The 25,873-nt window shown below is 40.4% G+C and overlaps 1 protein-coding gene across 4 annotated transcripts in view; it reads left to right on the top strand.

The window, feature by feature from the left end:
• Positions 1-2,013: 2,013 nt before the first annotated feature.
• CLIP4 (CAP-Gly domain containing linker protein family member 4) overlaps positions 2,014-25,873 on the top strand; it is a 31,415-nt gene continuing 7,555 nt past the window's right edge. Inside the window, exons 1-13 of one of the 4 annotated variants that reach the window (XM_077781928.1) lie at positions 2,051-2,089; positions 3,466-3,502; positions 3,633-3,697; positions 5,666-5,727; positions 6,304-6,450; positions 9,052-9,191; positions 10,022-10,115; positions 10,845-11,006; positions 14,134-14,252; positions 16,467-16,703; positions 19,935-20,070; positions 20,785-20,925; positions 23,490-23,573. In XM_077781928.1, the coding sequence (XP_077638054.1) occupies positions 6,318-6,450; positions 9,052-9,191; positions 10,022-10,115; positions 10,845-11,006; positions 14,134-14,252; positions 16,467-16,703; positions 19,935-20,070; positions 20,785-20,925; positions 23,490-23,573 (1,246 nt within the window). In that variant the 5' untranslated portion in view covers positions 2,051-2,089; positions 3,466-3,502; positions 3,633-3,697; positions 5,666-5,727; positions 6,304-6,317. Of the gene's footprint in view, positions 2,090-3,465; positions 3,503-3,632; positions 3,698-5,665; positions 5,800-6,303; positions 6,451-9,051; positions 9,192-10,021; positions 10,116-10,844; positions 11,007-14,133; positions 14,253-16,466; positions 16,704-19,934; positions 20,071-20,784; positions 20,926-23,489; positions 23,574-25,873 lie in introns of all 4 variants that reach the window. The other 3 variants (XM_021534875.3, XM_021534872.3, XM_021534873.3) reach the window with 3 other exon arrangements.

The raw sequence follows: 25,873 nt of genomic DNA, 5'->3' as shown, positions 1-25,873 counted from the left end.
CTGCAGCACTCACTTTGAGCTGAGAAGTTTGGGGTTCTGCCATTGCTGGCCTGATCAGAAGGATCTTCTAGAACCTGCAACGCTTTGTTAGGTCCTTGCTTTCATTTTCTAGCATAAAAAATAACCACACACAGTTCTGTCCTCATATTCAACACCACCTTTGAATTCACACCCCTTTTTCCGTGGTTTATGGCAGATGGCAACCATATCCTCTGTCTCAGCTTTCATTCTGCTGCATCAAACAAACTGTGCTCTGGCAACCTCCTAAAACAGACTGTTCTTTTCCTTGGCTGTGCTGACAAACCTTCTCTAGGCACGCTGGATTAGCTGCTGCTCGCTGAAGAAAGGTGCTCACAGCAATATGTGATCTCTCAAGAAGATGGCCAGGCCTGCTGGCACGAACACTTCACCTCCCTGCCACAACTCTCCAGTTGCACATCCCAAGATAAGTGTTGCATTTTTGTGCCTTTGCTGCATATTGGTGATGATGCCCCTTGTGTAACTGCCTTGCATCCTTTGGTTCCTCAGTTACTTCCATACAATGATCCCACACCTCAGTCTTGTATCAGTTCAGTCCTTTCTAACAGCAATTCTTTCCTTTTTGCTTTTTCATCTCATCAGTTTGACTTTAATTTTTTTTTCCCAAAAAAACATTAAAGGAAAACATGAAACAAATATTAGTTCCAAGGATAACATCCCAGGATGTCACCAGTAGACTCCCTCAGCTCAGTACTTTGCATTTAACACTGCTTAACACCGTTTCCCCTCGGGGCCTGTGCTTTACCTTCGTTGAAGTTCTCCTAAATTCCAGTCTTCTCCAGAAGAACTGCTAATAATTTCCATTCCAGGCTCTTCACTCAAGTCTGTAATTCAGTGTCAGCAATAAAACATTTCCTTTGCCCTGAGCACAGAGCATCTCAAAAAAGGCAAACACCGCCTGCTAGTACAAAGCTCACATTTCATCTTGCTTACATGCTTGTCTTTATAAAAAGAGTTTGAACCTAAGTAGCCTTGAGGGGAAAGTAGCAGGTCTGCATTTTCCTGAAATATTTTCTCTTTGTCTTTTCCAAGGTATGGAACGTTTCAAGAAGTGGAAGTACTTCCTACATTTTTTGTAGCCATCTGGTATCACGTTTACTCTCATAACTGCAATTCACTGCTCTCCTTCTTTCAGTTTTGGAGTCTCTGGGAGCTGAGAGAATTTGCAATTCTTGACCTTTCCAGCACTTCACTTGAGAAAATTTCCACTTGCCACTCCTGTTATTTGTCCTGCCCCCAACCCTTTTAATATCATCACTGAAAAAATAACACCAAAAGCCTGATTGTAAACATCAGTAATGTTTATTTAACAGTGACTCACGTGGAGCACAAAAACATAGCAGGACTTGGCTGAGATTTTACCCAGGTCCAATTTCACTCCTGCAGCTTGGGCTGGAACACGCAGGTGGGTTTATTCCCCGGAGAGTGCCAATCTTCTGCGACTTAGATCCTCATGAGATTTCACAGCATGGGACGAGCGCTCTTTGAAAATCCTTCCTGCGAGTTCTTCAACCAGGCTACTGAGACAGCTGGGGAGTCCCGACGCCTGCGCCGAGTGCTGAAACGTGCCAGTGGTGCCGCGTGGCCTCCGGCCCGGTCCCTGCCGATTCCTGCCCGGTCCCGGCCCGGTCCCATTCCCGGCCCGGTCCCATTCCCGGCCCGGTCCCATTCCCGGCCCTATTCCTGCCCGGTGCCGGCCCGGTCCCATTCCCGGCCCGGTCCCTGCCCGGTCCCATTCCCGGCCCTATTCCTGCCCGGTGCCGGCCCGGTCCCATTCCCGGCCCGGTCCCTGCCCGGTCCCACTCCCGCCCCGCTCCCGCCGGTCCCACGCGCGCTCCACGCGGCGCGGGGGGCGTGGCCTGCCCGCGGGGCGTGGCGCGCCGGCCGCCTATTGGCCGGAGGTGGAGGCAGGGGCGTGGCCTGCCCGCGGGGCGTGGCGCGCCGGCCGCCTATTGGCCGGAGGTGGAGGCAGGGGCGTGGCCCCCGCGCTGGGCGGGGCCCGGGCCTCGCTGCGCTGCGGCGGGGGCGGGCGGCGCTCGGCCGGGAGCAGGTAGGGCCGGGCCGGGGGTGCCGCTTCCCGGAGCCCTCCGGGTGCTTTCCCGGTGCTTTCCGAGCGCTCTCCCGGCGCTTCCCATCCTCCCTCGGCGCGTAGTGGGGGGCGGGGTGGCGGTGCAGGGACCGCCGCAGCGGGCGGGCCGCGGCCGGCCCGGCCCCCCCATCCGCCCGGCTGCGGCGCACGGGCCGGGGGCGGGCGCGGCCCGGGGCGGCGGCACCACGGCGGTGTCCCCGCATGTCCCCGCGGCGGCGTCACCCCGTGTCACCGCGGCCACCCGGAGCCCCCCGGGTCCGGGGGTGCGCCCCGGGAGAGCGGGGCTTGCCCGGGCGCTGCGAGCCCCGGGGCAGGGCCAGCCCGGGCTGCGGGAGCTGAGCCCCGGCACCGCCCGCTTGTCCCAGCGCCCGTCCGGCGGGGGTCACCGGGGCGCGGGTCGGGGCGGCTTTCTTATGAGGAGGGACTGCGGGAGCTGGGCCTGTGCAGTCCGGAGAAGAGAAGACAGATGGGATCTCGTTAGTGCATATAAATATCCCCAAGGCAGGTGCCAAGGGGACGGTGCCAGGCTCGTTTCAGTGGTGCCCAGCGACAGGACGAGGAGCGGTGTCTGTAAACTGAAACACAAGAAGTTCTACCTCAGCATGAGGAAGAATTTCTTTACACTGAGGGTGGCAGGGCACTGGCACAGCTGCTCAGGGAGGCCGTGGAGTCTCCATCCCTGGAGACATTCAGAGCCCACCTGGACATGCTCCTGTGCCACTGCTCCAGGTGACCCTGCCCGGGCAGAGGGGCTGGAATGGAGGATTTTCTGAGATCCCTTCCAACTCTTTAACAGTTCATTGAATCTGTGAAAACACTGCCATGTTGCAAAAGGGCCCTGCCCACCACCCAAATCTTGGGTTTACCTATGTGTGTGTAGCATGTCTACCACCCGTGCTGTAAATGTTCTGAAGTGGGCAGCTGATGTATGTGCAAGAAACTTGTTCTCTGAACTCAGTTATTCTTGAGCACATCTAAGTACATGATAAGGAGTCCATTATACATAGTTGTTGTCAAAAATAGCATCACATTTGTGACAGGTTCAACTATCAAACCCAGAACAGCTGTATATTATAGCTTGAAGTGCAGGTTTTTACAGCACTTGCAGAAAAGCTTTGTGCTTTAACACAGATTACAAACTAGAGTACAAGAAGAAGTTGGATCCTTTATTATGTAACTTTTTTCAGTATGTATCTGCAGAGCTACCATGCATTCCTATGTAATGTGTGGATATCAAGAAATGTAGTTGCTGTTCAGTTTTGCTAACAAAAGGGTGTGTGCATCTGATGACTCTTAGAAGTTTTTTTCCCCTGATATTTCTGCTTTTCCATTTTCAGATATAATTCACTTGGAAGAACGTATGGCTGGCAAATAGTAAGTATGATACTCTCTGCTGTGCTAAACTGCTTAGTGGTAGTTTGGCAATGCTGTGAACTGAAGTAGTCTGTCTTTTCTTTCATGTACTTTCTTTAATAGTTTGTGCTCTCAACTTTTACTAACACAGGAAAGTCACTGCTCTTTTGGAAGGCCTCCCATTCCATTGCATCAGGACTTTGCAGCTGAATCTTGGTGGGAAACATATCTTGGGTATTGTTACTACCTCAAGCAGTTTTGTTTTTGCGTACAACAGAACTCATTATGAGGATGGCATAGGGGTTGCCTTTTCAAGTCCTTTGAAATAGTTTTGAGCCTTTCCCTTTGCCTTTCCAGCTGTGTGTGTGGTGTTAGCTGGCTGGGAAGCTCTCACAGCTGGGCTGGCAGCCCCTGGAGGTGGTTGTGGATGTGGAACTGTCTTGACATGGTGTACTTCGGTGCTGTGTGGTGACATGTGCCACGTTCTAAGGCTAGATGAAAACCCTGCAGTGTCAGGGTGGGCACAGTGCCACTGGAGGTGCTGGCACTCCTGTGGACATGTAGATTCATTCTTTATGGAGTTGGGTCAGCATTGTAGCCCTTGGGACCTGGTGCTGCCTACCTGACAGCACGGCTTGTTTCCCTGCCTGCTTTGCTTTGGCAGAACACAGATGGTGTTCTTGTCTGTGGCCCTGCAGAATAAAAGATGCCCTGGATACTTGCACAGGTTGTGTTCTGTTTGGTATGCTTTCCTGTGTGCCATAAACACTCTTTTCTTGTATTATTTTTGAAATGGCTCAGTTGATTTCAAGTTGCAACAACTTATGTTGTCCTACTTCACAAAATCTCACCTTTTCCTGTTAACACCTGCTCAATCAGGTCTGGCTACTTTTCACTGTGTTCCTTTTGTTCCCTCTGTGCAGGGCTGTGCAAAAAGCTTTTAATTTCTATTGTGTATTATTCCAGCTTAAGAGGCTCAGCTAATATGTCTTCTATACTCATGCATATTACTTGTTCTTTTGTGCATTTCGTGAGAGCTCAAAGGTGCTGCCTGTGAGAAACTTGTGGATTCATGTGTCTCACAAAGCTTTGTTTTGTTTTGCTGTAGCTTCTGAAGAAATATCAGATTGTAGCAGATTTATTTCACTGTTGCCCTTTAAAGGCAATTTAATTAGGTATTTGCAGTTTAAGGGACTTCCTAGTCCTTCACACAAGAAAGCTGTCATCTTTATGATGGCTATTAAGCCCTTGAAATATAAACTCATAGCTTTTCCTGACTGTAAGAAAATATTAATTGAAATAATTAGAGATATTTTTGGCCCTGTTGAATAAAAGAACACATAAGCCAATGAAATTTGATAATGCTATGGGAAAAAATAGTCGTGTCCTTCCAGTGGCCTCCTCCTTGATCTTCATGCCAGAACATGAATTTGTACAGCTGTATAAGACTAAGGAAATAAAGTAGTTGGGAGAAAAATGAGCATTTTTCACATGGATCTTTATTTCCAGCTTGAGCACAAGGTGAACTGTGTATGATGGGCAAGAAGAGGAGGCTTTAATTTATTTACTTCAAGATTAGCATCTGCTAATGCTAAAATGTTTTTTATATTAGCATGTAGATTGTGAGGTCCCAAGCAGTTGACAGATTTATTTGGGGAAATATCAGACTAAATCTACTCATATAGCTTGTTGTGTGTTAGATACAAAAACTAAAATAATTCTTCTTTTATTTTTTCATATTTGCTTGGGTGTAAATTAAATGTAATAAAAACAAACATTCCTTTAAGCTCCATAGCTTCTTTCTGTCAAGCAGGCTGGCTAAACAAATTCCCAAGAAAAGTACTGTATAGCAATCTCCAGAATAAATAGGTAGGTTGCTTAGTAGAAATGTTGCTTTTACCCTAAGTGTTTAATAATGATCATTCAAGATGCAGAATTTAAATTTTTCTACTGTGAGGTGTAGCCTCTGATGATGCAATCATGTCTGTATGTCTGTTTCTGTTACGAATAATGATTTTTTTTTTGTCATTCATTAATGAATTTGCCTGATAAACTGTCTTACAAGTGGTAACCAGCTTTCCTCTGATGTCAACCGGTGAAGCATAACTAGGATGTGACTTGGGCTGGTTGTTAGATTTTGTCACTATAACTCTACAGCCATTTAGTCTTGATTCTCTCTGCTAGATTGCTGTAAGGCCTGGGAAGTTGACTGGAAGCAGCAGGAGGGTGAAGGTTCCAAGGCTGTGGTAAGTGTGCTATTTTAAACCATCCAGGAGAGGAGCTGGGAATGGAGCTGATACGGAATCGTGAGTCCAGGAGTGAGTCACTCAGGGATGAATTGTCTGCTGCTGTGTGTGGGAAGATAAAAGAGCTGAGATTTTAAAAAGAGGAGGCAGCAGTAGCTGGCAGCATGTTCTTGTTCATGGGTGAAGGGAGGGAATGTGCATGCAGAGTATGAGGGCAGGTACTTGATGCTTCATGTGTTCTTAAAGCTGTGAAACACACTAATCCATTTATCCTCAGTGTGTGTTTGCTAATTAGAGCATTAATATTTTCCTTATTGCTCAAGTATGAAACCGGGGAGAAATACGATGTTTTCCATTAGTTATGTGCCAGTTTAGTGGTGGAAGTCAAAACTAGAAGTTGGCTAACCTTGACACCATACTCTACAAGCTGTGTTAATAGTTTGTAAAAATGTAATGGCAGTAATTGTTTACAAGTCTAAGATTATAGTCTCATTGGCTCATTATATTTTATTATGATAGAACCAATCCAGAGTATTTCAAATGAAGTTATTTATTGACTTTTTTTTCCTCCTAAAGTGGCTGTTTAGAAGATGACCATAGAGGATCTTCCAGAACCTTCCTTCGAAGGAGATTCCCTCATTGAAAGAGAACAATTCTTATTCCCAAACTCTGAAACATCTGTTACTTTTTCTGTTGCTGCAGCACCAATGCCTTCAGACTGTGGTATGTACTTTAAACAGGAAATGAATTTGTGATCAGCAGAGAATAAATTTGAATACTAAATTTTAATAAAAGCTATAAACTCTTAATTATTTCTTTTCTTACTAAATGGATTCTCTGTTAAATGAAATGAAGGATGAAGACCCATGCTTTTTCCATTTTTCTTACTGCATACACTATAAATTATATCTTTTCCTTTGTACAGTTCTGTGCATGTGACATTTGTACTTCTTTCACATCTCAGTGCAGAATTGGATATTGGGTTAAGATATAAAATTGGAGTAAGTAAAGGAAGTTAATCTACTCACATTTAAAACCTCTAGAGTCACCCTTTTTCTTGTGCTTTAGTATGTAAATGATGTACTAGAAGAGGATATTTCTGTTGGAAGTGTATGTTTTTGTGGTGGTAAGGACTGTAAAGTGAATGTTAGAAAATGATACCTAGTTTCAGTGATCAGCTGTCAGAATAATGTTTGTCTTCAGTAACTGTCTTCACATGTATAAATTATAATAAAATTTATAACAGTATATAATGTGTTAAAATATCACTATAGGTAAGGACCTTCACTGATAGTTGTACTTAAAATGCCTTTCAATGTTGCAGAAGATACTAATAGCATCTATATACTCTAAAAGTCATTCCTTCCACCTCTGTGTTTCCCTTGCATTGATTAGAGCAGTCAGCTGTATTCAGGAAATACAAATACATGTAATGTTCTGTCTTTGACAGACTCAGCATTCTCAAGACCCATTTTATAAGTTAGCTCATGTTGGGAATGTAAGTGTTCCATATGATATATTTCAGTGCATGAAGGTGTCTTTATATGCTTTAGCCCTGTAATCATCACTTGTCTCTCCCAGTCTGCTCTAAGTACTGCCATGATTTATTCAATTCTACTTTCTTATCCCTTAGGTAAAGTTTCCATTTGCCCTCTTTAAACATTGTTTTGTTGTGGTTCTAATAACCCTCTGGTAACCCACTGCTATACTATTAACTCTATAAACCACTGCTATGTGTTCTACCTGATTTCTGCCTCCTCATTAAATGAAAAGAAAAAGAAAAATCCTTTTATAGGAGATTGCTGTCACCTGTGTAAAGTAACACTGCTGAATCTGTGTAAAGGAGATTAAACCATGGCAGAGAGAAATTCTTCATCTTTACATTCAGTGTGTTTATTTTTCCTTAATGCAGTTGAGCACCATGATCAATACTTGAGAAAGTAACATTTTAAGGTATCTAGATGCCATTGCCATCCTTTCATGGGATTCATTGCTTTAACAGATTTTCTGTAGCATTGCTTTGGTTTGCAAAGACTACAGGTGATCACCTGTTAAGGACGTAGGGTGGTTGTTACTAATCCTTGATAGAGTCTCAGATTTTTACCCTACCATGCTGATTGTAACAGTTGCTTTCTGATAGATAATTTGGATCAGGTTTGTGGCTAGAAATCTTCCTGGTAAGTAAGAACTGTGAATATTATGCAGGATCATTAATTTTGTTGCCTAGTTGTTTACTTCATAGCTTTCAGCTGTAGATCAACTATGGTTTATGTGGAAGATAAATATTAGTGGATAAATCAGTAGATGTATGTTGACGCATTGGATGTAGGGAAGAAGCACACTTCATGTAGTGCTGGGAGATAAATGGTTTGGGTTTTTTTTATATGGTAGGTGCAAATAAAATTAATGGTAAATATCCGTGAAAGTTGTCCTCCTTTTCCATTCTTGTTGAATCCAGGCAATTGGAGTTTGAGGAGCTTCAAATTGCTTCCTGGCTATTTGCTTCCTTTCAAATAGCCAGGAAGCAAACTCAGTACATGCTTTTATCTGTTGATGCAATCTAGAGGTCAGGTATGCTGTTTTTGGGGAAAGGTTGGGATGATTCACCCAGGGCTGGTTTATGCCATGCCACACACCCAGATGGTTGATGGTGTGTGTTGTTTAACCTGTCTGTCCTGTCTGAGAGCTGTGAATCTGCAATGGATGTGAGCTCAGTTGTACATTTATTCAAAACCTGTTTAAAAGGCAACTCCCTGATAGCTGCAGCAGAGATAAAAGTTCAGTGTTTGCCATGATTCATTTGCTTATGGCAGTAGACTCTGCTTTCATTCCCTCTCCTCATAGCCACTGCTATCCAGATTCTTTCATATAATTTTCCAGAGCTGGAAGAAATTCCACAGATTAAAAATAGAGGATATGTATATACAAGCACACACACACACCTGTGGGTAATGTGACATATACTTTTATAATAAGGTGTTAAACAGTTTGTGTTGCCAGAAAGAACATGAGGCTTAAAATCTTCAAAAGTGGTTTTTTTTTTTTTTTCCTGATCTTGGTTTGGTGGCTTAATTTTTGAAGGTGTTTGTTTCCTGCAGCTGCCATCAACTGGGATTGATGCATTCATGAAATACTGAAAATAGCAGAGGTCACAGAACGCTTTCCTGATTAGAGTGTGTGTTTATATTTTAGTACGTTCTATGCAAATTGTGAGGGAAGAAGAAGGAGGATGTTTTCTCTCTGCTGTTCTTTGCCTCTGAGTTTGAAAAACTAGATGCATGTTAAACGTCAAGATTTTACATAATGACTTTTCTTTTTTAACAGAGTTTTCCTTCTTCGATCCCAATGATGCAGCATGCCAAGAAATACTCTTTGACCCCAAAACATCAGTTTCTGAATTGTTTGCTATCTTAAGGCAGTGGGTTCCACAGGTCCAGCAGAATATTGATATTATTGGGAATGAGGTGAGATACAAATGAAGATCCTTGAGTGCTCTCTATGTTAAATACTGTGTTGACAGTCAATAAAACCAGTTCATTCAGAAACAGAATTAATCATAAATGCAGATACGGTTTCTGCCTTTTAACAAGTAGTGGCTGGTCATGCCTTGTATTCCACATGTCAGATTTTATTTGGGAAAAGAAAGCTGATGGGTAGAATTCAGTACATTTGCATAGATGGTATAAACAATGTTTCTCTCAAGGCAATTGTGTTGAGACCCTTCACCTTGGTGTTTCAGTTTCCTACTTAGCAGTAATCACAAACTCAAACCCAAAAAATAGATGAAGTTACCATTAAAGCCTGACCTTAGGGGCAATATTTCCAAGGCACAAAATGTATTTCGAGTATTTCCATCCTACTTTCTTATTTTTCTCCTGGATTGCAGGTTTTTCTGGGGAAGTGTAGTGGAGATTAACCCTATCATATTATAACTGGGGGCTTCTTTCTGGGGGTGTGTGGGAGTGGGGTGGGTAATTGTTGAGAGATGAAAGAGAAGGGGAGAGCTTCATAACTTTCTCATGCAGTTAACTGTTTAACTTTTTAGCATGTTAATTATATGTTAGAAGGAGCAATATAAAGAATTTTTTAATCTGTAAATAATGAAGGTTAATTATAATGCTGTTTATTACATTTGTGTATTTTGCTCAGTTCTGTGGTTAAGACTTTTCTGGCAGGCTTCTTTGTTACTAGCCATTGCAATGAATCCAGGAGTCAATATATCTGAAGTTAAGTTAGGAAATAATAGTGATGTCAGAGATATGCCAGAGCTAAAATGTGCTCTTTTGCCTGTCAGATCATTAAAAGGGGTTGCAATGTGAATGACAGAGATGGACTGACTGATATGACCCTCCTGCATTACACTTGCAAGTCAGGGGCTCATGGCATTGGTGAGTAAAAAAAAAAAAGTCATTATAGATGTAAAAACCTAATTGACTCACATAAATTTATCCCACTGACACAGAATATTTCCTTGCAGTAGATTTTTTTTTTGTGCTTGTTTTTCTCTGTTCTAGTGGCCATGAACAAGGAAGATGCAGAACTGCAGCTGTAGCCATGGGGAGCAAGCTGAGTTAGTGGTTGTAGGTGTTACACACAGTAGTACCAGCTTAAACAGATACTTCAAGTAGCAAAGGCAGTTTCAGGCTGAGGTGCAAGCTGCAAGTTTGCTATGGTTTTTGCTGCAGTTTTTTTACAGCAGAACATTTAGGTGACTGGCTCTTCTTTTTGTTTTGTTTCTTTCACCCTGTTCATGTCAGAAGAGACTTTGTTTGCATTATTATGGTCATAAATACTGGAAATGAGAGCAAATTTAACTCTGAACATCCCTATGATCTTTTCTATGTTTTGTTACTTTTTTGTTCACCTGAGCCCACTTCTCTGAGTTTGAGAGAAGTCTGGTATAGGTCATCTTCCCTGGTGTTGGCAGATCTTTTAACACAAACTTCAACATTGTGATGTGCAATTCTTCTTCTATCAGATACTAAAACTCCTGGGTTTGATGGCTGACACAGTACTTACATTAGAGAAAAGCAGGTATACATATACATATAAACATGTATGCATTTTTTGAGGTCAAATAAATCACTAATGCATATTTTACAAAAAATACCCTGCAGGTGATGTTGAAACTGCTGTAAAATTTGCAACACAGCTTATTGATTTGGGTGCTGACAGCAGCTTGCGCAGCCGCTGGACAAATATGAATGCCTTACACTATGCTGCCTACTTTGATGTTCCAGAACTGATCAGTGTTATTTTGAAAAATGCCAAGCCAAAAGGTAAGCATAGTGACCTTTATTTCATGTAGTTGTGCATATTTTGTAGATCCTACGCTGATGTACTGTGGTCTCTAAGTCTGGTGTTCATTTATCCATTATACATAAATAATTTCTTGTTCTTTTATTCAGCCTCACTTGTTCATTTTTATTTTAAGCTATTTTTTAATGCTTTACTGTACTGTTTCCATTGCTGGTTTTTAAACTTGAGCTTTGTGCAAGATAATAGAAGTTTCAAAGAGACTGGAAAGCAAACAGGTAATGTTAAATTATTGAGAACTAATAGAATGTTTGCAGAAAACCAAAGATACAACTATTCTAGTAAAAGCTTGTGGCTTTTAAGATTGGTTACAGCTATTCTAGTAAAATCTTGTGGTTTTTAAGGTTGCTTAAACATTGAGAAATCTGTTTGAAATGTGGGGAGAAGTTTACAGGAGTAATAGGAATTTGACAGTTGCATGTGGCAAACCTGTGACTGAAGCAGTTTTGAAGTGCTCATTTTTCCCATTTGTCAGCTACGTAGAAGGTCCTGTTTAAGGAACAATTTGACTTTAGTATTTGGCATAAATGGATAACACCTTTTGGAATGATACTGTGAAAGATTGGTAACTGGAGCACTATTTATACTAGTGCACATGGAAATACAGAAATGGTTCTGATCAGAACTGTTTCTAGTTTGGTCAGGACAGCAAAACCAGTAAGGAACTTCATCATTAAAATTGTACAAATGTGAATTTGTACTACTGAATATCCTTACTGTGCTAGTTTGCAAATGTTTTTTTATCTAGGGACTCTTGTCTTAGCAGTGTGAAAAGCTGGTAGGCTTTTGGAGTACCCAGGGCTTGCTTAGCACATCTTGAATCTCCATGGAGGTAATTGCTTAGCAGTCCTGTAACTGGTGTGACTTGCTTAGGAGGTGACAAGCGTGGGTAGGTAACAAAAGACAAAATCAGACTGCACAGTAGTTAAGTCCACATCACATTTCAGTAGCCTGGCTTCCATAATTTGCATCAGGAGTTAGGTCTCCTTTCAGACCTTTGCATTCGGTGTTCGCCTCCTGTGCAGCTCCTACAGAAGGGATGGGACTTTGTTCAGATTTCCAAGGAAACCACTCTGGTTACTTAGCAGTTGGCAATTCTTGGATAAGCAGCTGATGTTTTTAATCTCAGGAAATATATAAAATTATTTGCCCTGTGACATGGAAACAATGGATAGTCTGAATTAATAGAATAATTTTAGCTCCATACTTCGTCAGGTTGTTTGTGAGCCTGGTTTGGATGCTGAACCAAACCATACTGAACTGGAGAAAAAATGGTTGTTAATATATAAATAACTTTTCAAGACAGTGGTGTGCTGACTCTGAGACACCCATTGTGAAGCACAGGTGCTTCCTTTTGATTTACTGCTAAACTGTATTTCTTTATGATATGCTGTAGTTAAATTAATACAGATTTACTCCTCAGATGTTACAGGAGAGAGCTAGTTTATCTTGTATTTTTTTAGAGGTTTTAAATACAAAAAAACTATATTATTTTCCTCTAGATAGTGGGGGTAGTTACCAGGAACATTTGATATTTGTCTTTCTGTCACCTCTACTATACCCACTTAGATCAAAGCTGTAGAACTGTTCAGAAAATCTAAGCATGAAGCTTGCAAGTCTGAGGAAGTCACACACTCAAAAAACAAAGCCACGTATCAGTTGTTTTTCAAAATAGGAATACTTGCCAGCTTGATGGCTCAGTAGCTAGTGCTACTGACCAGTATTTCTGCAAATTGGTTCCTATGTGTGCAGAGAATGTTTGGCTGTATTCTATGGAAGTTTCTATGGCTGTATACAGCTCCTCAGCTTCCCGCGGGTTTTAACCTGGTGATGTCTTCTGACCTTTTGGTGCATAAAGGGTACATCTGCATGTGTAGCTGTCATTATGACTGAGGCATGTGAATGCAGTCTTTTGTCATGTTTGTATTCAATCAGTGCAATTGCAAAACTTAAATTCTGATTGCAAATTTGTTACCTTTGATCTTTATAAATTGAGTAAATTTTATTAGTATGTATGATCTTAACATGTCTATAGAGACATATATAACTGTATTTTCTAGATTGTTGATGTTTTATTTGTTTATTTAGTGTAACTATATAAGGATGTTAATACAGTTGGGATATACTTTGTTTATGGTATTGTGAGAAGGGCTAGTGTTTCTTGGGATGGAGCCTGATACTGGAAAATATGAGGAGACTCTTCAGCCCTGAGGTGGAAAGTTTTATGTTCCTCTCTGGTATTTCAAATTGGAACATGATTGCTAATACTTGTGGTCTTTTGGCTTGTGTATTAAATCGACTGGCATTTTTAATTAACAGTCCTGTACCTAACTGATTCAAAATGACATCTCTCTTGTGTAATTTAAGAGACGAGCCTCAGACCAAACAGACATTTAAACTCCAATCTTCTAGAACAGTAATAACTTCATAGCAGATTGAAAGATATATTGGGAACAACTGATAGAAATATTCATTGTGCTAAATCATTTCCAGTCAGATGCAGTGCTCCATTTTCCAGACTATCAGTGTGAGACCCTTCAGAGTGCAATTCTTTGAAAACAAAGAATTATAACAGTCACCAGCTCTTCCTTCATTCTTGGGCATTTGCAATTAAATCAGTGTAAAGCAGATGTATAATCAGTTTTCCCCTGCCCTACTGCCTGCTCACAAAGGAAAACAACTAGTTGAAGATGCATCTCATTTTAATGTTTGACACCTTGAAGCAGTAAAATAGAAATGTTTCTGAAACATTAAAAAATTATTTTACTTGCAAACCTGAAGTTACTCACTTGTTAGTCTTGGCACAGTAGATTGGGCACCCTGAGTAGCAGCAATTTTGCAGTTAAGCCATCACTATTAAAGAATGAGTGAAAGTACATGCTCATCTTCCAGGTTGGATCGTGGTATGAAATAAACAGATGCAAATAAGGTTGATATTCTATGTAGAATTACTTATGTGCATTTGGTACATAAATGTGTCTGTGTAAATGCTAACATAAACTGTAAAAATGAATGTCCTCTCAAGGAATCTGTAGGGGGAAATGTTCATGTAACAGACTTGCATACCTCACATGTGATGTTTAATTACAGATGTGGATGCCACCTGTAGTGATTTTGATTTTGGAACAGCTTTGCATATTGCTGCATTTAACCTATGCACAGGAGCTGTCAAGTGTTTACTGGAACATGGAGCAAATCCTGCCTTTAGGGTAAGGAGTTAGGCTGTAGATTCACCAGAAGGTGAGAAAGGTACCTGGAAAAACTGAACAGTCTGTCCAGGATTTTGACTAGCTAAAAGTGTGCTTCGTGGAGTGAGAATGCCTCAGAAAAAGATATTTGCAACTCATAGTGGATGATTTTGTATGCTTTGTCCTAGTTGTGTGTTGAAGTTTGCATTTTTGTTCATTAGTTCAAATAACTTTCAAGAGGTTTTTCTGTTTGTTGTTTGAGCTTTCATTCATTAATACTCATGAGTGTCTTGCAACAGCTGAGTTCCCATGGCAGTGGGGGATCTTTTCAGAAATGGAGGAGTGCAATCTTTGCCCTCCAGAAATGCAGTGTTGTGCTTCGCAGTGAGCCTGGTGTGAGCATGAGTAACTGAGAATGCATAAACATCACCTGCTCTTTAATAACCTAATAATAGGCACAGGTTATAGTGCAAAGTGTTGCTAGTATGTGTCTAGCCACAATCTTGGGTTTTGATTGAGTTTTGTGTTTGATTTGGGTGTTTGGGGTTTTGTTGTTGTTTATGCTTTTTGGGGGAAGGGCTTGGAAGGTTTTCTTATTTTAGCAAAACCAGTATCTCTGTTCTCCATTTTCAAATGCAGGGGGTTATTTTAAATGAGAAATCATAGTTGTTTAAGGGTACTCAGAAGTAATTATTTCATGTGGCACTCTTGCTGTGAAATCTGCTGGAACATTACTGTCCACACAGTTCTTCATGATAGTCAATCTAGATCTCTTGAAAAATGGTGTGTTTCTTTTTGTCTTGTTATTCAGTGTGCATGAATGTCTCCAGTTCTCTGGCAGCTGTTATGTTTAGGAGTCTGTTGTCACAGGGAATGCTGCTTTGTAGTTGGACAAACATTCTGAGCTGGCAGAGGTGGTTGTGCCCTTGAGAAGGGAAATCCTGAGCTTCCACTTCACCTTCTCTCTGCTCCTGCTTTGTGTTGGCACAGAGGTTTTCAGGGCACCTGCTGGGCTGAACTGTGGGACTGATTTGACCAAAATAATCTCTAATGTCATGACTATAAACTTAAACTCCCCACTCAACTTTAACCCAGCTATTTCCTGTTTTTAAGGTAGTGTGATTTTTACTTACAGAGTGATGGGAGATTTTTAAAGAATGGTGGGCGTTGAACTGCTCAAACCTGCAATAAAGTTTTGACCAGAAACAGTGTGTAGAGTTGGATTATTTGGGAACAGCAGTTTAAATTCTGAGTACGGATTATACTTTTCTAGTTTTGAGATGGATTGAGAGGGGGCTCAGGAAACATTGAACTTCTAGTCTGTTTTGAAGGGACCAAAACAAACACAGTCTTACTCTGCATCTTTCCTTCTGGTAATGTCTGAGTCCAGGGGCTCAGCTGAGACAAATTTGGAAGACTGAGAAGATTATTTTGCTGCAAACATTGTGAAAATGGGCAGACAGCCAAAGCTCCACACCAATGGCTTTGCTAAAGAATGGAGGTAGAACTGGTCCCTGGGGCAGCCTGACAGTACCTGCTGTCTGAGCAGCTGGCCTGGAGTTGAGGTTAACTGCAGGGGAGCTGGTGCTCCAGCAATTTATCCTGTCATGTAGGACATGCAGGGAATCACAGTCATGGCTCTCTGGGAATGGGATGTGTTTGGAAAGGACTCTGTCCTTAATCCATCTCTCATAGGATAGTCTGTGTCTAGATAAACCTGAACTGATTTATTGAGGTACTCATGTGAGCTATTACATTTGCATATTCTATACATGCAGCATACTTTTAAATTCCCTCTTACATTTGGAATATGCCTCACCAAGGAGCAAGCTATATGCTGGGTAAAGATAGATTCTTTGGGACGAGTTGGCATATTGGTATTTGCATTACAGACCAGAGGTCTGCCTTGCTTTCCTAACTCTGTGTTCAGGTACACAGATACACACAAGTGTCTTGTTTCAGGTTTCTGACTCCTAATAAATTCTTAAATTGTTCTTAAATTTGAAAATGTGGGTTACTTGTCAGTTTCAAAAATGGCATGCTGTACATGTTAGCTGATCTATCTAAGGATGTTTTGGCATCCTTACTTGGAAATTTGAATTTTTTCATAGTTGTATATATTCTAGGAAAAATATATAATAAAGAGGATTAAACACTTGTAAAATGCTGTGGTTTCACCTGATCAGATTTATTTTGTAAAAACATTAAATCCTGTGCTATGTTATGTTTCTACAGAATGACAAAGGGCAGATTCCAGCAGATGTGGTTCCTGATCCAGTAGATATGCCACTGGAAATGGCAGATGCAGCAGCCAGTGCAAAGGAAATCAAGCAGATCTTGCTGGATGCAGTGCCGCTGTCGTGTGACATCTCCAAAGCCATGATTCCAACCTATGACCATGTCACAGGCAGGGCCATGCTTTTATCACTTGGCCTGAAGCTGGGAGATCGTGTTGTTATTGCAGGACAGAAGGTATGGCCACCAACCTGGCACTACTCTTATAATTCCTGGAGAGTCCATTTCTTTACCACTTTGGAGACATACCTCAATTTAAGGGTCTGAAATGCTTTCTGGAAGGTGTGATCTCTGCATGGCAGCAAGGAACTGGTTACAGAAAGTAATAAGCTGAAGAGTTATGTGATAAAGTCATTATTATGAAAAGCAGTTTTGACAGGCATAGGCTGCATTTTGTGTCTTTAAATGATTTTTAACAGTCTCCTATAGTACATCAGCATGGCTCAGCCTGTATTAACATTTTTGGTGTCACTTCGAAGTGATGGTAAAATTTGCAAATTACTTTGTGAGTTGCCCAGCTTTGTTAGGAGTGTGCGCTTGTGAAGTACTCCTGGTAGTTTCCAGAAGGCAGGGAAAAATCCCTTCAGTTCTGCTTAGCCTTTAGTAGCCCAATTTCACTGGTGCAATGCAGCTAAAATCTTTGAAGCAGTGCTGTGCCAATAGGGTTGTTACATGGTTCTGTGGAAGTATAAGGATGTAGCTAATAGAAGTCCAGCTCAAATGTGAATAGCTTTTTAGAAGCTACCACAATAGCCACCCTTCTAAAAATATATTTGAAAACTGTAATATTAATATTGCATTCAGTATTCAGACTTTTTATTTGCTCTGATAGCAAGGGATCTAAGTGCTAGAACTCTTTTAGAAAAGTACTTTTTTCCTGGTAAATACTGAAAGCATTTGTGAGCAAAATTTTATATTTGAATAGCTTTTGCTTTAATAGCTTTCCTAATATAACTTCAGATTTGTAACTGTCACAACAGAAAGATTCTAAAGTGATCTCCAGCAAGTGTGAAGCAGCTCCCATTGTGTATTTTAATTTGGTGTACTCTTGAAATTGGGTCAGGGAAAGTAAAGGAATCACTAGCTATGCAGAAGGCATTTTAACTGAAGTATGTACAGAAAACCACTTATTATTTAAAGACAGAAGTTTCTTTATCAGAAATCACAGTGGCAGCAAGGGGAGAGAATGTAAGTGCAAGTTAATGGAGGCTTTAGAGCAAGAAAGTGATGAAGTCGGTGCTCTTGTATCTTTCCTCTAAGTAAGGCCCACAGAACAGTTTGTGCTGTAATTGCTCACTGTGCATGGATAGAGCCGCCTGGTTTGCTTACTTTTATTCTTCTTATTGATTATGCTGTTGCAGTGTTTTTTAAGGAGTTGTTGGAAGCTGTTTTTGTGATGCCAAAGGCCAGCAGGACTTTGCAGCTAGCTTGTTTTACTTTAAGGGAGCCAAATCTGTTCTAGAGCAGGTGGGAAGAAGGAATGTGATTGTGCTTTTTGAACTTCCATTTCCACAGCAGCTTCCCTCCCTTCCTTCCTTTGTGTCTGGGGAGCTGTTGTGCTCCCACAATGCTTCCCACCCCTTTTCTCCATTTGCCTGAAGGGAGAAGTTCTCAGCCCTGCCTTCCCCTCCCCCTCGATACTCCTAAATTCCTACAGGGTGGAGCAAAAGTGGAAACAGGATGAGGGAAACGGTGCCCTGTTTTTAACCTTCTGCTGGATCAGTTCTCAGTCTGCAATATGGAAGCTGGGATGAGGGCACTTGGAACAGCAGCATTTTTTGGGGCTATATTTATGGGTTCCTGTTGTCTTTCCTGCTTCTGCAGTCTCCAAATATGTCAGCTTTAATGAGGCTTGAAAGCCAAGCACAGTAGATGCCAGAGGGAGAATGGATTCCTCTCTTGTCTCCCTACTGCGCCTGTCATTCCGGCTGGCTTGCAGGGTAGGAAGCTGTGTAAGCAGGTGTTCATGTGTACGTGATTTGGGGCCCCACAGCTCCACCAGCTCCTGCTCTGCTAGATTGAGTGTCCATTAGGATCACATCTGATGAAACGGGAGTGCAGGGAGAAAAGTGCTCCTGCTGTGTCTCATTTGAGAGAGATCCCCTGCTCCTTGCTTGCACGGGTCCTTGGGCAAAATTGGAGCTGCAGTTTTGCTATGTCCCTCCTCTGGTTTAAGATACTGGCTGTTCTCCTCTCTGCTCACTAAATGCCCTTTGGCTGGTGCCTGGAAAGTAAATGGAGGAATTGTAGGAATCTGTGGGGCTGCTTGGCTGAACTTCCCCTGGCTGAATTAGATCCCTGTGTCAATGGCTAAAAGGTCTCACTTTATATTAGTGTAATATATCTGTCTATAACAATCAAGTTTAAGGAGATCTTCAGCATAAGAGAAGAGGCTCTGGGTCATGTTTATTTCTTTACAGATATTAGGAAAGAGTACCTGGAAGGTTTTATAGTAAAAAAAAAAGAAGGTTTCTATCTGTTTGGTCTCTGAGGGTTAAACAGTGGAGTGAGTCACAGTGTAAAGTGAGCTAATATTAAGGTCACATGAGATGAGGAAAACAGAGCAACTGAAAGATCAAAGTTTTTTATTCCTAAAACTAATTTAAAAATTAAATATAAAAATGAAATTAAGTCAATATTAAATGCATCTCTTGTAGTTATTCCTCCCCTGTTTGAAGTGTTAAGCTTATAAAGTATATTTGTGGAGAATGAGGTCTACCAGCAAGACTGGTCTGTCTTGATATTCTCCATATGCTTATCTGTTCAGAGTCTATAGTATTTATTGAAGCAACAACAAGTGTTTAAGACATTTTAAATGTTTAAAACATTTGCTGACTTTAAAAATTTTGTTTAATCATAAGGAGAGAATAGAAGGCATATGAATCTTTTCCAAAGAAAAAATTAATTATTCTCTGAAGTTTACCCTTGAACCTTTGCTAGATATATATATTAAAAAATATATGTTTTTATGTGTGTATTTATGCACGCACAGATTTGTCTGATATTTCTATGGAACCTCCAGTTCAGGAAGATACCTAGCCCCAGTTCTGGAATTATTCATGTATAAACAGTGCAAGTAAAACCTCTCAGTGGGCATGTGCTCCTGTACCTTGCTGACCTAGAGCTGTTCACAGTGGTTCTTACTGTCTAATTCTTGCCTGTTGTGACATCTGTCCTTAACCATGGCTGCTGTTTAATGCAAAATATACACAGAAGGAATAAGACCTTTTGGAAAATGTATTGAGTGGTGTTGAAAGATAGAATGTGAATAAGTGAGGGAAGTGATGTTTACATTTTTGTGATGAAAAGCTTGGAGATGACTTGCTGTCTCATTCATAACTGATACTATTTTCTCATGAACAATACTTGTTTAACAAACCCATTCTGTGTTGATGCTTTTTCTCTTAGGTTGGCACCTTAAGATTTTGTGGCACAACAGAATTTGCCAGCGGCCAGTGGGCTGGTGTAGAGCTGGATGAACCAGAAGGGAAGAACAATGGAAGTGTTGGAAAAGTCCAGTACTTCAAGTGTGCACCAAAACGTGGTATAGCCTTTGTTTTCTTTTTTCTACAAATTTTAAACCTCTGAATTTTAAAGTGTACTGTAAGGTATGAACTGTTGGGAGGATAAAAGCAGGTAGTAGATTCTGTTGCTTTTCTTTGCAGTGTTTTGTTTGATTTATTGATTCTTTAGCTGGTCTTAAAGTTTTGGCTGCAACTATTTGCAAAATGACTGAAACAACCAATCAGTCAAAATTTCTGGTTATTTCTTTGAGACTGTGAGATTTTCTAGTTTTTCATTGATACTGTTGAAACTAGTTGTTTGTATTGTAACAATAATAACCATGTTTCTTTTCCTGCTTTGTCTTCCTTGGTAAGACACTCCTGCTTGTAGTTGTTTTCTAACTTTGAGCTTGAGGTATTTTAATTGAGGTGCCATGGCCACACATGGCACACAAAATGTGTTGTGTTTCATAGCAGTGGAGATTGAACATTACTGTAAGGACAAAAAGGAGATTCTAATTGATAGTCTTTCTGAGTGTTTCCAACTTATCCTGTTCAAGCTGCTTGATAAGGAATTTGGTTTCACTGTTCTCTTGAGCTTGTCCTTCCTACCCTGCAAGTGCTTTGTCAGCATAGCAAGTTCTGATGGTGGCTAAAAAACACCCAAATTAATTGATGTGAGAGAGTAGCTGCAAAGTTTTATTACTTTACCATTACCTATGGTTCTTTGTTGGAACATACAATTTTCTCTCCAGGTATCTTTGCACCCCTTTCCAAAATAAGCAAGGCTTCTGATCACAAAAAAAGCTCTGTAAGAAGCTCTTCCGTGCGGTCTTCGCCTTTGGTCAAATCCAAGAAAATAGATGTGACACACATAACTTCCAAAGTGAATTCTGGTGAGTGTTTTCTTGCATGTTGACGCAGGATGGAGACATACTAATCTTCAAGAATTAGTAAATCTTAGTGTTAAAATTCTTGTTTGGAGTTAGTTCATAGCCTGGGATGAAGTGATAAGGTATTCATTAACTCCATGTTGTTCTGTTGGAAGTTGACTGGCCTGTGGAGTGGTACTGGAAGGATGTTTTGTGGAGCTATGATTACAGTGATCTGATGTACTGTGACAGTTTCTACTCTTTACATACTCTATAAAGAAAATCCCTCACCACAACATTTATTCTTGAGCCATTAAATTAATTTCTAATTGGCTGTGATACCACTTAAGTGTCTCAACGTAATGAGGTTCTATTTACTAAGATATTCCTGGGGAATTTGCAAGGAATTAAAATCTAGTAAATAATCTATACACCTTTACGCCTGGAAATTGAAGAGATTAATTTTCTGGCAACGTGGTGAAGAAACTATTTAACTAATTGTATTTTATCTGCTAATTAAATTATCGGAGTAAAACCAGTGCCAGAATAGGAGAGGTTGTCCTTGTAATAAGACCCGAGTCTACTGATTGGAGTTATGGGCTCAGTCTCTGGCTCTGGTTTACTTTCTTAGTAATTTGCTCAAATTACTTATTCCTTCTGGGTAAGTTCCCTCTCTGTGGAGTAAATGATCCATGTTTTCTGACTGTTCAGGTTCCAACCTGAGCAGGCTCTTTCCTGCTGTGTGCAGTGCTGGCCATGCATAATCTGCCCCCCACCCCGTGTTTGGCTGCCTATGTAATAATGTCAGTAAATATTTCATTGGCATTTCTTCTGCCTTTTGGGCCCCGTTTAGATGACTCACACTAAGGCAGCACAGCTTAAGGGATGGAAGATAAAACACATCTCCATTGAATTTACCCAAGCACCCTAAAACACTGCACGCTTCATCCCTAATATTCTGGGTATGGATACAATGCAGCAGGCTGGTGCCAGGAAAAGATGCATTTTGACAGCTTTTTGGATGACTTATGTAACTTTTCTCTGCATACATTGAGGGGGGAGTGAGTGTCTGTATTTACAATTAGCACAAGATTCAAGCTATTTATAAATGGGCATCTTTCATAAAAAGCTTCTTGGGATAAGCAGTTTGTGGGGAGTATTGCTCAGGAGCAGATCCAAACTGACTTTTTCCGTTCATTATTTTCCAGTGTTTGATTCACTTTGTTGTGATCTATTTGTAACCTATTAAACTATAATGAGAGGGACTTTTGCTTTGTCACTAGTTCAGTTCTAACCCACCTTTTCTGTCCCAGAGGTGCAGTTGTGTATTTGTGAAATTTAAACATTTGATACCTTGCTCTAAGATAAATCAGAGTGAGTTAAGCATCATCTGCCCAGGAGAGCTTACATTCACTGGATGTGAGTGTCTGGAAGGTGCTGTGTGCAGGGAGTCCAAGCACAGAATTCCACTGGGATTAATGTGCCTGGCTGATTGGCTGGCAGGAGTGGGGCAAGGACAAAGCTGCAGAGGCAGAACTTGGGTTTGCAGTGTTTATGTGCATCACCAGGTCACATTTCTTTCCTTTAAACTTCCTCCCTGGATTACATTGGTTTATAATGATTAAAAAAAAATTAGTATGTTTTTTATAGATAAGGTTATAAGCTGCAAAGTAAAATAAAATATTTTATAGGGGTTTTGTGATTTTATTTGGTTTTGCTGGATTTGAATAATCCATCACATTGATGGGAAAATATATTTTTCAAGTTTCTAGGAAAAGGATTACTGAGATAAAATTAATAAATGTGCTATCAGTCACAAACAACTAGGTTTTTGATCTGATGCCTTAATGGCCATAAAAGTTTGGGAAATACTCTACATTCACAAACTAATTCAGTCTCTGTGGCTGAGTTAAGCTGAGAGATGTAGTTAAATAAAACAGATGTGATTGATTTTTCTTTCATGACAGGGAGGGGATAAATCATAGATAAGCTTGCTCTTCATTGAGTTAGAGTAGGAAACTGTCAGAAATGCAAAATAACTGTTTGCAAATTATAACTTAGGTGAGTGTATCAGTTCCTACACATATCACAACATTGCTGCTCTGAGAGTTAGGCTCTTCAAAATCATACTGGCATGCTTACATTATTATTTGTAGTCTGAATGAAGATTTGATCTCAAATCTCTCTCAAAACCTTGATGTATAATCTTTAAAGCAGAAATTATGAAATTAATACTGGTAAAATACTATTAAAATGAATGTTATAGATATGAATGCTTGAAAGATTTAAATAAAACTGCTTCAATATAAAAAATAACATTTTGTAGACCATTTGTTTATTGTTTGACAAGATAGTTTGGACTGGTTTAATGTGTTAAGGAGTTTAATATCTGTGCTTATCCATCAAAACAATTCTGCAGTTCTTGTTTTACCCATTTATCAAGTGTCTAAGGAATTGTACAATTTTATAAATTTTTTCATGCATCCAGTAATCTGTATAATCTGCAAAAATTGTTTTTGTGACTTTCCTGTAAAATTATTGTTACTTGTTAGGATGTGTATATTTAATTTCAGATATTCTTTTTATAGGCCTAAATACTGCAAAAAGAGACAGTGCTTCTGAAAACAACTTTCTGACTGCCAACAGGGGAAAACATGTACCTGCAAAAGATGGTAATTAAATGATTTTTAATTTTTGTTTGACATCTTAAGGAAAAATACTTTGAATGGTAGAAGCAGTATTATTGCTGCCCTACTTCTGTAAAAGCCCTATATCTACACTGTACTTGCTTGTTTAATTCAAGTCTCAGGCAGGCTTTAGGTATTTCTTTTTCTAGGAGCAAAGTAATTTGTGTGGATATTTGGCTGGTGTTCCGTGTTGGTTTGGTAACCACTGCTGTCTGAATGCTTGGTCAGGAACATGGGAAAGCCCTTAAAGCTGGCTCTTAGTAAATGATCCTTGCACAGGATCTGCAGAATTACTGGCTGAGGTTTTTGAGGAAGGACTTTTGCCCTGTATTGTTGCTGCCTAGATTTTAATATTCTGTTGGTATTTTTTTTCTTTCCTCTATCTGTATGTTCATGCTTCTCTAATAAAGTGTTACCATCTAACAGTGCTTAACAGTCTTGGTGCTGTGTCATGGCAGACTTACAAGAACAGGCTTCAAATATGAAAAATGAAACTAGCTTCTAAAGAGTTCCTTCTGCATGTGAATCATTCTCTGCAATTACCTAGTTTCACAATTGGATAACAACTTCTACCACACCAGTACTTTGAACTTGAAACACAAAGGGACCTCACTTTCAGCTGTCTTGAACAAACCCTCAAAGTTGTATCTCCTTTGAGGTTTTGTCTACAAAATCATACTCTTAAGTGTTGGTAAAAGCAGTGTTTCTTTGGAATAATCTGAAGTGTGCATTTGAATATGCCTTTTTAAAGTCACAGAATCACAGAATAGTTTGATTTGAAAGGGACCTTGAAGATCATCAAGGGTCATTAAAGATCATCACCCAACTTCTCTGGGTAACCTGTTCCAGTGTCTCCCACCTTTACAGTAAAGAATTTTTTCCTAATACCTGATCTAAGCCTCCTTTCTGTCAGTCTAAAGCCTCTACTTGTCCTGTCACTGCTTCTACTCATGAAAAGTCTATCCATCTTTCATGTGGGCCCCCCTCAGTCACTGAAAGGCCACAATGAGACTTGGCTGACCAACCCCAACTCTCTCAGCCTTTCCACATAGAAGAGGTGTTTCATCCCTCTAAACATCTTTATCTCCTCCTTTGGACTTGCTCCAGCAGGTCTGTGAAAGAAAGCATCTTGTTATAGCTTCTGTGAGTGAGCAGTTGTGAATTCAGAAAAGACAACAACTGGATTTATAAAACATGGCTTAGGAGTAAAGACTTGAAATTTGTGATTAAAAAGACAGAAGATGAAAGGTGTAAAACTGGAAGCTTTAGAATACAAGGGATGGTATAGCCCACTCTGCATGTGTAGTGGGTGTAAAAAACCTTGATGTAAACTGGTGATGATTGAGGCTTTATATGAGGGGGGGAACCCTGTAACCCTAGGGATAATTATGTGGTGAAATACACTACTGAAGAAGTCTTGGGATTTCCCTGATGGGATGTTTTTAAGAACAGGCCAATTACTGTCAAGAGTGTTGTAACAAATAATTGTTTTGCCTGAAGGAGAAGGAATCAATTATATGGCCTACTGAAGTCTTTTCTGCTCTTCCTTCTCCCATGCTGTGATTTCCCACAAAATGAAGTATCTTGGTGACAGGTTTAGTTGGAGCAGTTCTTGTTGCATCCCTGTAAAAATGCTGGTCTGACCTCCAGTGAATCCATCCCTGGACTGGCTTTTAAATAAATACATGTAGCATGTGTTTGCAAATGTGCACGTGTTTATACCTTGGACATGGAGTTGAAGTTTGCCTGTTTAGTCACCATTTAGTTAGTAATTTGCATGTTCATTATTGTAGCCTAACTGTAGTGAGTATCTCAGAGTCTTCAGATTTCTGTCCTCAGCTTTTGTTTAGACCCACTGCCTTTGCCTTTCCTCAGTTCTTTACTGTTTTGCAAAATTGGAGAATTAAATTACATTGAAAAACTAACCCTGTGTCAATATCAAGGTGTTTGCCAAAACGAATGCATTATGCTTCTCAAAAGTCTGGAAAATTTGATAAGCAATATTATCTTAATTTCTCACATCGATAAGCTGAGGCATAGATGTGTCTTGCTGTACCCTGCCTCATTTTGGGCAGAATGGGTTAAAAAAGGGGAGAAGATGAAGGGCCTTGAAAAGGAAGCAGGAAAGATGAACATTAAGTCTTATTGGACAGTTTAGACTTCAGGGTTTGCAAATGGAAATAAAAGTGATTTATTTCCCATTCTTGTTTTATAGTACAGATTTTAATATTAATACAGTATGTAATGGAATATAGTAGGCTTCAATCCAGGCAATAATTCACTCA

The sequence above is a fragment of the Lonchura striata genome, chromosome 3 (genome assembly GCF_046129695.1).
Source record: "Lonchura striata isolate bLonStr1 chromosome 3, bLonStr1.mat, whole genome shotgun sequence".
Lineage (NCBI taxonomy): Eukaryota > Metazoa > Chordata > Aves > Passeriformes > Estrildidae > Lonchura > Lonchura striata.
Note: the sequence above shows the minus strand (reverse complement) of the source record. Positions and strands in the feature narration are given on the sequence as shown.